Source organism: Terrapene carolina, unplaced genomic scaffold (assembly GCF_002925995.2).
Source record: "Terrapene carolina triunguis isolate 2854851 unplaced genomic scaffold, T_m_triunguis-2.0 Scaffold113, whole genome shotgun sequence".
Classification (NCBI taxonomy): Eukaryota; Metazoa; Chordata; order Testudines; family Emydidae; genus Terrapene; species Terrapene triunguis.
Window position 1 is genome coordinate 26,176,634 of NW_020664464.1, and position 12,578 is coordinate 26,189,211.

The following is a 12,578-nucleotide window of genomic DNA, read 5'->3' on the forward strand; positions in this document are numbered from 1 at the left end:
AAAAAAAAAAAAAATGGACTGTGCTTTCCCCACTGCCTCTTCCCCCCTACCTCCGCTTCTCCTTTTGGCGAGAAGAGCCATTCTCCTCCCCAGCTGCTCCTTGCTCTTCCTCTGCCCCTTGCACGTCTCCCCTGCTCTCCCCAAGTGTTTCCCTCTCTCGCTGCATGGCTGAGAGCCCCCGCTGCTGGAGCTGCATCCTTTCAGTTACTGTTATGGGCAGTTCGCAAAGGCAAGTCCTTTTCTGCCCAAGAGAAATTGACCGGCTTAAAACTGACCGGCTTGAAATGGTAAACCTCACTATACCACGACCCCGCATTTAGCGCAATCGAATTTTTTGGAGCCCAATCATCGCGTTATAGCAGGGTTTCACTGTACCTTTATTTTTAAATGCTACCAACATAAAAGTTAAAACAAAAAATGTACCATTCCTGCAGTACTATGACGTACACTGTAGAAGTGCACTTATGTTTGAACTGCATCTGTGTTGCAACACATATGGGAAATATCGTGAATCAGTATCACTCTTATGAGGGCTTTTCTGTCTACACGGTGCATTAGTCCGCACCAGGGTGTGTCACACTAATTGGCTAGTGCACATTGGTGTAGTCCCATTTCAAATTTATAGACAAGCCCTAAGATGTTATAGCCAAGATTTCAAATGACTCCACTTTTGAGAGCCCAGCTTGAGATACCTTAAAGTAGTCTAATTTTAAGAAAGTGCCAATCCTCTTAAAAAAAAAAAAAAAAAAAAAAAAAATCAGGTCCCTCCAGTTGGAAACCCAAAAATTACTAGTCACTTTTGGAGATTTAGGCCTATACCTTTACAAAATTTGCTTCATTTTGGTTATTAGTCGTCAAACAGAAAAGGATCCTGAATAAGATACCAAGATGAAGCCCAATTACCTAATACTTTACCATCAGTGATTAAAAAGAGAATTAGATACAATAGTATAGAGAATCTCCTCAGAAGTTAATTCTGTTTCAACAAAGATATAATGAACTTTGATAGGAGGTTTCAGAGTAACAGCCATGTTAGTCTGTATCTGCAAAAAGAACAGGAGTACTTGTGGCACCTTAGAGACTAACAAATGTATTTAAGCATAAGCTTTCATGGCCTACAGCCCACTTCTTCGGATGCAATTATGATAGGAGGCTTTAGCATCAGTGACAAACCCAGTTCTGTAATCCTAACATGCAACTCACTCACAAAGATATTCCAGGAACATTAAAATCCTCATATGTTTAAAAACAGAGACATTTGAAAAGAGATTTATATTGAAGTTGAACACAAGACTATTTTGTGCTAAATTTACCCTGAAACAACACTGTAGTTGAGAGCTGGATGATCTTTTGATACAGGAGGAACAAGAGGTTCTGGTTGCCACTCTTCAATCAATTCTTCCTTTTCCTGAAAGGATCAGAAGTCAAAATACCCAACATTTAGTATCTTTCAAATATGATTTCCATTATAGCAGATTATGGTATGATAAGCAGATGGGTATAGTTCTAGCCAAAAGAACTATATCAACATGTGGCACCCTTCCAAGTCAATGCTGAACTACACCTCTACCCCAATATAATGCTGTCCTTGGGAGCCAAAAAATCTTACCGCGTTATAGGGGAAACCACGTTATATCGAACTTGCTTTGATCCGCCAGAGCGCGCAGCCCCCCCCCCCGAGCGCTGCTTTACTGCGTTATATCTGAATTCGTGTTATATCAGGTCGCGTTATATCGGGGTAGAGGTGGGTGTATTACGACCAAATACTATACAGAGGGGCTCTGCACTACTTGGGGTGACCTTGAAATGAGAGATCCTGGCCAGATCTGTTCATTAAAAATCTCATGGCATGCTTTGTAAAAGAAAAGGTGTTGACTCAGCATCCTGGTCAAAATTTTAACTAAGGCAATTTCTTCCTGATTACCAACTAGCAAAATTACCCTCTAATTTAATATTAGATACAGCATTCCTCACTTCCTGTCCTCAACCATTCTATAGCACTATTAAACAAACAGTTCTTGCATTAGAGTGCTAAGTGAAGTGACACAATAGAAGCAACAATTACTAATCAAATTAGCACAATCTGCACATTGGGTAACATCAATAGAATAGCATGTCATAACTACTAATCCTCACAACACATGCAAGGTAGGCAAGTGTTCCTGTCCATTTTTCAGATGGAGTAACAGAGGTCATGTCACTTGCACAAGGATACACAGTGAATCAGAGTCAGAACCAGCATTAGACTTCAGGAGTTGCTTAGTTCCACCTAGTCCTATACGCTCTAACCCCTGAACCACAATGACACTAAGTAGAGCTATGATATAAGCATTAGCTATTAAAGGGATGTTAAGTTTGAAACTACTTTTATCTTATTTTAAAAGACTAACTAAATTTGTAGATACTGAGACTAGAACTGACAACCTCCACTCTTTGGTTTTATAATTTAAGTAATTCTCTTGCAATGAACGATCCCCATACACAGGATACGGGAAATTAACTAAGGCTACATTTACACTAGGATTGATATTGCCAATATATCCTATTATTGTTCTTAGCACTAGTGCAGAAAAGGCTCCAGAGGGCTGCTGGCATTTTAAGTACCACGCTGTCTAGCCCAGCTACACAATGCTTAAAACGTCAGCAGCCACTAGGGCCATGAGTTCTAAAATGTAACACCTCCCTTAACACTGTTGAAGAGTAACATTTCCTAAGAGTTATTTTCCAGGTATAATAAAATCCCATCCTTGCAAAAAGACAAAGAAAACGAGAACTTCTGATGATCTATTCACAAATGCAAAACAAAAAAGCTTTATGATATTGGATTTTCACATTATTATTGTAATTAAATGTCAATATAAACTGTAAGGCTAACGGAATATTTAAAAACTACATTACCTACTTATGGATAGTTATTACAGGATTACTATTTAAGAAAATCCATTATTTCAGTAACTTCAATTTTTGTATGAAGATTCTGATGCAGAAAACTCATACTTATATTTAAAGAAAAAATTTCAGTCTAAATGACAAAAAAATTAGAAATTGGAAAGGGAAGTGTACACAATTATAAGTTTATTTTGTTGTAGTTTCAATATTTTCTTTTTATTTAGACAATGAATGACTTTGTTTTTGAACTGTGACTGTTTATAGAATACATTTCATATTTGAAGAGGACAAGACCTTCTGTATCAAAATATAAATGGCCCTATGTTTCAGAAGAGATTTTCTTAAAATTGTTTTAAGAAAATGTTTAGATAAAACATTTGATCTTGTACATGTTGTATTTCTTATTGGAACTATGCCCAATGGCCCTATATTTGAAAGGAAATAAACTGACATAAATGTGTGCAACAACATTAAGTCTAAATATTTGTTTAATATTTAGAAATAGCTACAATCATGTTAGAATGTGTGCTTGGCTACTACTGAGATTAAAAGCTAGTGTGCTCATGAATGTAATTATAGACATGCATTAGATTTCTTCAGCAGTATGCAAGGTTTTAAGAATTCTTATAAGGTTTCATCAAGTATTTAGCTAGTGTCAATGCTGCTAGCCTAGCATGTTAAGGGTGATACGCTATGGATTTTTTTTTAACTAAATATCGTAGTTTTAATACTGATCTCTCTGTTCTCAAACTTTCAATACAGTTTATTGCTGTGCAGCATTGTCTAGCAATATCCATATTCACCATTAACACATAAGCAGACCTGGAAGATGATGCCTGAAGGGTAAAGGCAGTGTCATAGTGGTGGACAGAAAGTGAATATTTAAAATAATAAAATAAAATTATATTGGTTAAAAATCTCAGGAACCCATGACTCTCAATACAATAGCCTATTGGTGGCAACACTTCTAGGCTAAGCAGATCCACTAAGGCCTCTCAGCCCCTTATTGACTACTAGGCCTGGTCTACACTGGGGGCGGAGGGGATCAATTGAAGTTACACAACTTCAGCTACATGAATAACGTAGCTGAAGTCCTCTAATTGGTGTAATATTATTTCTGATCAATTATTTTTCCTGCCCAAAACAAAACTCATATTGAAAGATCTCTTACTCCGTTTTGGAGTCACTAGAAATATCGCCTTATCACAGTGGTTTCAATTTGTGAGGTGATCACACCACATTCCGAGTGAGAACAACAGACAAATGTATTAGCACTATAAATTGTTGCTATAAGGAAAAATCTGCATATTGTGAAGAATGTTATTACAATATACCTTAGGTGTGAGGTCAGACCGTTCTTGAAGTTTATAGGTTTTAGAGAAAAGAAGTCTGATTATCCACAGTATTAGAATTCCTTCCAAAATAAGATGGTAAGCAGGAGCCTAGAAATTAAAAAGAGTCCATATAAGATTCAGTTTTAATTAGCTGGTATTTTTTCCTTTCCATTATTATATTTCTAAAAGAAACAAAGTTGCCTTGCATCAACTAGAACTGTTCATATATACCTCCTTTATTTAAAAAAAAAAAATATATATATATATATATATATAGTGTTTTATGAAAGTTCAAGGCTTTGCAGATCCTGCCTACTGAGTGTTAAAGTGAACACGGATGGTCTTATCCTATGTGTTAGTGGAAGACATAATAAGCTGCTCTCAAAGTTGATATGTTAGGCAGTTTCAGTTCTAGAAAGGTGCACGAGAGGATTAGCAAGTACATCGCAGGTTAGCCTAAATTACACTGGCAAAGCTGTGGATAGGGAGTTTGTATGGAAGTGAATAGCATACTTTACTGGCTCAGGGTCACTTTTAACTGCATTAAATTAATAAGCCTGCCCATGTAAGGAACAAGTTCATACTAGACATAAACCTAATTCTAAAACATATCAACGCTTGATAGCTCGTTTAGAACATGGGTTTAGCTGATGTTGTGAAGGCCAAGACTATAATAGGGTTCAAAAAAGAACTAGATAAATTCATGGAGGATAGGTCCATCAATGGTTATTAGCCAGGATGGGCTGGGATGGTGTCCCTAGTCTATGTTTGCCAGAAGCTGGGAATGGGCGACAGAGGATGCATCACTTGATGATTACCTGTTCTGTTCATTCCCTCTGGGGCACCTAGCATTGGCCACTGTTGGAAGACAGGATACTGGGCTAGATGGACCTGTGGTCTGACCCAGTATGGCTGTTCTTATGTTCTATTTTAACAAGGGTCCAGTATACAAAGTGGACATCAGTTATTTTTCAAGAACCTGATACAGACACCCTTCTATCCAATCCATATAGGAATATAACTGTGAGAAGCTATTTCCAAAAACAGTTTAGTATTTTGTTAGTGTAGGGCCTACAGAAATAGAGGAATTGGAATACAGGTGCACTGAGAAACAAAAGTAGTAACAATTATCAGTACAGATATTTCGATAGCCACAATAAAGGTGGTAATAAGGACATATGCAACACATCACTTCACGTGATAACAGAAGTTGGCATTTGAAGAGCACTTTTCATTTAACCAACATGAAAACTAAGGCAGAAATTTCCCCGAGGTCACACGTTAGTAGAAAAGTTGGAGATGAACCCCAGATCTCCCGATTTACAGCTCCATACTTAACCCCCAACACTCCTGTTCAGTTCTACCAGTGATAATAACTAGGGCCCTACAAAATTCACGGCCATGAAAAATGTGTCACAGACCGTGAAATCTGGTCTTTTGTGTGCTTAGGTGATCAATGCATTGGCAGTTGATTTAGCGGGTCTAGCGATAGCTCTCCCGTCGACGCCTGTACTCCACCGGATCGAGAAGAGTAGGGGGAGTCGACGGGAGAGCGTCTCCAGTCGACATCGCGTAGTGTGGACCTCGCAGTAAGTAGATCTAAGCTATGCCAATTTGAGTTACACTATTCATGTAACTCAAATTGCGTAGCTTAGATCGAATTTCCCCTGTAGTGTAGACAAGGTCTTAGTAAACAGGGAACTGAGAAGAGAAGCATTCTGAAGATACTCTTCTGTATTTCACTGCTCAACTTCTCTATTAGCAGTTGGCTCTGAAAGTGATCAAATGAAATCCAAAACCCACTAGCCATGGGGCAGGTTGTACTACCTAAACAATTACCTAACTTATTTTGGCTCACTTACAAACAGAATGCTGACTGAAAGAACTGTAGATTCAAGAAAATAGCAACTTTGTACTGAAGTAAGAATGGGAGACTCTGAAGCGAGCTTTGATTTTAATACATACTGCAGCTTTCCCCTCCCCAACATATTTTGTGTGCATGTATTTGTTTAAACCCTTTTTGCCAGTGTCTTCTGCAAATTCTTCATATCAAGTCTAATTCTGATGACATCAGGTTAAAACTTACCTAAACTATTTTTTTTTTCCCCTTCAGAGATGGTGCTGGAGGGAGGTTCTAAACTCAGATGTTTTTAAAACATCTGGACCATGGGCAGCCAGTGACTCAGCTGACCGGGGACGCTAACTCCCGGCCCTGTCCCTTGTGCCCGAGGCCCCGCCCTGTGTGCCTTCCCCTCACCCGCAGGAGCCCAAAGCACCTCCACTGCAGCCCCCCGGCCCCAGCACTGGATGGCCAGGGGGCAAGACCCCAGCACGCTGCAGCCTCAGCACCCACAGCCCCTGGGCAGTGCGGCCACAGCGCCCCCAGCCTCAGTGCTGCAGGCGGCCAGACAGCGCAGTCGCTGTGCCCCCAGCCTCGGTGCTGCAGGTGGCCGGACAGAGTGGTCCCCGCGCCCCCAATCCCGCTGCTCGGGAGGCTGGGTGACGCAGTCACTGCGCCCCCAGCGCTGGGGGTCAGGCGGCTGGGTAGCATGGTTTCTGCCCCCCGGGCGGCCCCCAGTCCCGGTGCACAGGTGGCCAACCCTGGAGCACAGGGCAGGCAGCGCGGCCCAGCACCAGCCGTCCCAAGTCCCTGCAGGAGGCATGCGGGCCTGGGGGCGGGGCCACAGTAGGCTATTTGGGGAGGCACAGCCTCCCCTTGCCTACGATACCAGACGCCCATGATCTGGACATGTCACTTAAAAAGGATGAGCTTTACAACCAGCCATTTACAAACGAAACGTGTTACAGTAACTCCTCACTTAAAGTCGTCCTGGTTAACATTGTTTCGTTGCTGATCAATTAGAGAACGTGGTCGGTTAAAGTTGCACAATGCTCCCTTATAACGTTGTTTGGCAGCTGCCTGCTTTGTCCACTGCTTGCAGAAAAAGCAGCCTGTTGGAGCTAGCTGGTGGAGGCTTGGAACCAGGGTGGACTGGCAGCCCCCCATCAGCTCCCCTAAGTTCCCTGTGTGGCAGACGCCCAGCAGGCTATCAGTTGCCGGGCAGTTCAGCTGTCCCTCCCCCCACTGCTGTGTGCTGCTCCTGCCCTCTGCCTTGGAGCTGTTCCCAGGAGCCTCCTGCTTGCTGGGGGGGGGGAGGGGGGAAGAAGAGGGGTGCTAATGTCAGGGTGTCCCCGGCCCCTCCTGCCCCCCACTCCTTTACCCCATCTCCGCAGAGTAGGGGCTCAGGACTGAGGGAGCTTGCTGGCAGCAGCTGCTGTCTCAACTTGCTGGTCTACTTAAAAAGGCAGTGTACTTAGAGTAGGGTCTGCGTACTTAAAGGGGCAATGCTCGTCTCTCTCTCAAACACGGAGTGTCTCTCTCTCTCTCTCTCTACCATGCTGTCTCCCCTCTCTCCATTCATGCTGCCTTGTAGAGTATGAGGCTACATTAACAACGTGTTAAGCCTTGAGGGCTCAGCTGAGTGCTAGTTCATCATTTAGCAGTAAGGCATTCCACCCTCTGACTTTACCACCTCAACCAAGCTCCACAATCATTATTGCTATGTACAATATTAAACTGTTTGTTTAAAACTTATACCGTGTGTGTGTGTATAGTCTTTTGTCGGATGAAAAAAATTTCCCTGGAACCTAAACCCACCCTATTTACATTAATTCTTACGGGGAAATTGGATTCGCTTAACATCGTTTTGCTTAAAGTAGCATTTTTCAGGAACATAACTACAACATTAAGGGAGGAGTTACTGTACACAGTGCACATCGCTGGCAATATATCTTTCACTTGTAATCTGCTGGTCTTTTAAGAACCATGTTAAATGACCAAGCTGTAGCAACAACTAGGGGGAAGAGAGAGACCAACCAAAAATGCCATTAATGTTAGAGTTGCTGCTTCTTCTGTGAGCAGTACTTTTCATTGCATGACCTGCTAGGTAACTCAAACAAGATTCCTTTACATGGAAGTAGGTCACCACCTAGATTGCGTGTGGGATAGAAGAGATTAGAGCAACACCTTTACCTATGAAGTGGCAACCAGGTCATCAGTTTGTTTCTAACACAGAAATGCCTGTTTCTAACCATCTGGAAATAATTAGCTATTTCCCAATTAGCATAAAATGACAATAGAGTCCCTTTTAAGGGAAAATAAATTCAGAGTTTGAATTCATAAATCTTTGCCTTTCAATAATCGTAACAACGTGTAAACTAAAGTCTCTTGTCTTATTGCCTCGACTCTCTTACCAAAATGGTAGATTTTGCCTCAAAAAAATAAACGTGGCAAAAACAGTGTGTACCAAAATATAGCATAGAGTTTAACAGCAGAAACATCATCACAATATGGAACAAACTGCCTCTAAGTTAGAAGTGGCCTATAATGCTGACTAGCACATGGCATAAATTCTCAAGGTGAATGTGAAGCCCCACCACAGATGGATACTAGATTTACCTTGAGAGACACAAATGTCACCATACTTTAACTTTGACCAAAAAATGCATAGCATATGTCAATATAGGAACTGCTATTAAGGACCAGACCCAATGTCCATCTAGTCCAGCGTCCTGTCTCTGACAGTGGTTGGTACCAAACGCTTCAGAGAAAGGTGCAAGAACCTCACAATAAGCAGACAGGAAGTAATCTATCCCCCACATTAGGTCTCATGTTAGTGTCTAATAGTGGGAAGTTGGTTCATACATGATGCATGAGGTTTAATATACCATCCAAAACTTGATAATAAATTATGACAACTAAGGATTCCCAGGAGTCATATAAATGTTCAATCTCTTTATGAATCTTTTTTTTTTATTCTTGGCCTCAATGATGTCCTGTGGCAGCAAGTTCCAGAGTCAAATGACAGGTCATGTAAAAGACTAAGTCCTTTTATCAGTTGCAAATTTCCCACTTTTTATTTTGGCCAAACATTCCCTTGTACTTGGATTAAGGCACAGGGAGACACTCCCGCTCTACTGTCACTACTGCATTTGTTATTCTTTATACTGTGATCCCCTCCCCTCCTCTGCAAGGTCAGCAATCCCCCTTCCTCACACCCTGAGGTATCCAGACCACTAAGTCATTCTCCTTGTTCTTCTCTGAGCCCCTCTTAGGTCTGTGAGAAGTGACCAGTCAGTGCTGCCTGCTCCAGTGGTCTTATCATCAGCTCTATCATACCCTGGTGGACCGATTCACTGCCCCGCTCCTCGTGCGGCCAGTACAGCCTGGTGCTTGGCTCCTGCTGGAATCACCAATGCCACAGGGTCCCCCAGCCCCCCGCCAGTGCCACAGGTACCCCCGCCCCAAAGCAGCCCCCCACTAGTGCCATCAGCGCGACACAACACCTCGCCCCCCGCGAGCTGGTGTCACCAGGCGGGGCCGTCACCCAGCGCCCCTCTCCCTCAGGTTGAGCTCATCGCCCCGGCGCTCGCCCCATGCAGCAGGGCCGGCCCCGCTGAAGGAGAAGGGGGCGGGGGATGCCGGACCCGGCTCGAGCGGGGATGGGGGAAGTCTCACCTCATAGAAGGCCTGCACCATCTCCACCAGCACCCACTGCTGCCCCATCCCCACCGCAGCCGCCATCGCCAACCGCCGCTTCCGGGCCCCCTGAGCGCTCACTGACGTCAGCCGGCGTGGACAGGAGAGAGCGAGCGAGCGGCTGATACGTCACCAGGCCGTGGCCACGCCCCTCCCCGCCCCGGCAGTCCGAGTGTTCTAGACCAGTGAGAGGGAGCGGGGGGTTGGCAACAGCTCTGGAGCGAGAGGCGCGCGCGGCGCGGCGCCTGCCGCGGCCGTGTCAGCAGTGAGGTCAGGGAGGCAGATGGGTTGGAAGCCCATGATGAATGTTCCTCACGGAAACACGCTTTAGTATTAATTACAAAGAGAAGGGCACAACTAACCGGCCATTTTTGCTAACCTGCACTAGATACTGGACCAGGTTCACACAGGATATATTCCAGCTGGGACAGAGGGTTTTAGAGGGAAAGTCCCCCTGGGGTGGGTGTAAATAGTTTTCCTGTATATAAGGACAGTGTTTTCCCCTTTTGGAATAGGTGAATATAGACTGTATACCTTGTGTTATTTTTACCTAGTACATTGTTTTAAGCATTACAAATTGCAATATGCCTCTTTTTAACTTCCATGTCCTTGTGCCTGTTGATTTATACAATAATTATAAGGATCATATAGCAGGAGAAATTTAGTTTACCACTTATTCTGATTTAATGGTGTCTTACGCTTGACAGAAGCAGAAGTGGATAATCAAGCTCGACCTATAACTATGCCAAACACAGGTACAGAATTCCAATTTCTGCTGTAGATCAATGAAAGGACAGCATACAGGGGAGATACTGAGCAGTGATAAGGGAAATATTAAGCATTGAAAGAACAAAACACAACTTTAAACATTCCTTGATCCCAGAACTTAATCTCAGGGTCATCGGAGAAGAATAAGAGTACTTGTTTTGGCACATTGACCCTGTTAAAGTTGCTGGACAACACAACACTTAGTTGCTTCTAGAATCATAGGAGAAGAGCTCTAACACCCCTCAACTTCTTACTTAGGTTTTGAGATGCCAGTTTATAAGCCTGAACACTAGTCATTTGTTTCTTTTTCATGATGTTGGGGCCACATGCTTGAAACTTGCTTTAAAACAGTCTCTGGGGTTAGTTTTGTTTGTTGTCACTAAGTTTTTTTTATTTAGAACATATTGGGCTTGGTCATTGCACGAGTGACTTTATCCTGGAAATACCCTGTAATTACTAAACATCCTAAAAAGTTATATGAAATTATATGATTGGTTCTTGAGTACATTATTTAGCACGATGGCTAGTAGGATGTTGCTGTGTAGAATCTTTCCATTTCTGTTTTTCTATAACAGTTTTGATAAATGTGTCAGATGTTTCTAAACAAGCACTTACAAATCAAAATTTGCTTATTACCTCCCTTCACCCTTCCCATGGCCCTCCTCACAGTTCAACGTCTCTTTATCCCAACTTAACCAGTTCTGAATAGTAGAATGATTTTATTGTACTTTAAGATATTAATGATACTTATTACGCTATGTATTTGCTAATGCCAACTTTGCTATTATAATAGCCTTTTAAAATTATATAGTTATTTAAATAGTAATGAGTATTTTAAAATTATATAGTTATTTAAATTCTATATCTATATAGCTGGATAATAATGCAACACCTGTTAAAAGTGACAGTAGGAATAACTTCTCAAGGTGAACTGAATAAACAGATAAAGAGACAAAATAACTTTAAATATAGGAATTTTGAACGTAAATGTAAGTAAAGGCTAAGTGCTGCATAGCCAATTGTTAAAAGTCAACAAATGAGTTTCACAATAAAGGCTGTTCAGGAAATATGGAATGTGCTAAATTCTGGTCTTAATTACAGCTGTGTTCTGGACTTTGCAAGATAACATGGCAGCAAAAAGGGGGAATGATGTAGTTGTGGGCTGCATACACAAAGGCATCAGGAACAGGAAGGTAATTGTCCCCTCTCTGTGTACAGCTCTGAGGCAACTGTATCTAGACTATTATATTAATTTGTAGGTACCTCATTAACCAACAGATGGTGACAAATTATAGGGTGTGAACCCACAAAAAAAGAAAAATAATTAGTGACAGGAAAGAATGACGTGAGAAGAGATGAGAGAGAAATAAGTATAGCTTTTTTAATGATGACTATAGGGGGAATATGATAAGAGTGTACAAATATTGAAGGTTTTAAACACCATAGAAGGAAATGAATTTTTTAGCATAATTAAAAAAGGAGTGTAAATAGGAGAGGTCAATTATAATTAAGAAATGGATATTTTGTTATTTGGTTCAGGTTTTTAGAGCCCTTTCCATGATACTATCTGAGCACCTCTTGTGAGTTAAAAAATGACATTGTTCCCTCTTCCCTGTCATCAAGAATCCAGCTTAAGTGGTGTGCTTTGGTTTGGTTTTTAAATGCGTCTGGCAGAATGAGGGTACTATTTTGTGAAACATTGGGTTAAAAGGCAGGTTTTGTTTTTAACTCTGACTTCAGCAAGATTAGAGATGTTCTTAATGCTTCTGGCAGTGAATCCCACATCCTTGGTTCTGTCTCTCATAGTCATGTGCCTATCCCAGTTGTTTGACAGTTTCATTGTTCCAGTGGAATACAGTTGTTATGGGAGGTCATGGTCACAGAAGCAGAGGCAATCACTCTGGTATCTAGAACTAACTTCCTTTAGACTGAGTATCAGTTAAATCTTCCAGAGTGTGGGATTCATTGGGCCATATAAGAATGGCTATATTGGGTCAATCAATGGTCCATCTACCTCAGTATCCTGTCTTCCGAAAGTGACCAGTGCC

The 12,578-nt window shown here is 42.0% G+C and overlaps 1 protein-coding gene across 1 annotated transcript in view; it reads right to left on the minus strand.

Annotated features, from left to right (window-relative positions):
- SPTLC1 (serine palmitoyltransferase long chain base subunit 1) overlaps positions 1-9,820 on the minus strand; it is a 47,855-nt gene extending 38,035 nt beyond the window's left edge. The window contains exons 1-3 of the mRNA XM_026652409.2: positions 9,742-9,820; positions 4,224-4,331; positions 1,314-1,408 (exon numbers count right to left, since the gene is read on the minus strand). Coding sequence (XP_026508194.1) covers positions 1,314-1,408; positions 4,224-4,331; positions 9,742-9,807 — 269 coding nt within the window. The 5' untranslated portion in view covers positions 9,808-9,820. The remainder of the gene's footprint in view (positions 1-1,313; positions 1,409-4,223; positions 4,332-9,741) is intronic.
- Positions 9,821-12,578: the final 2,758 nt, after the last annotated feature.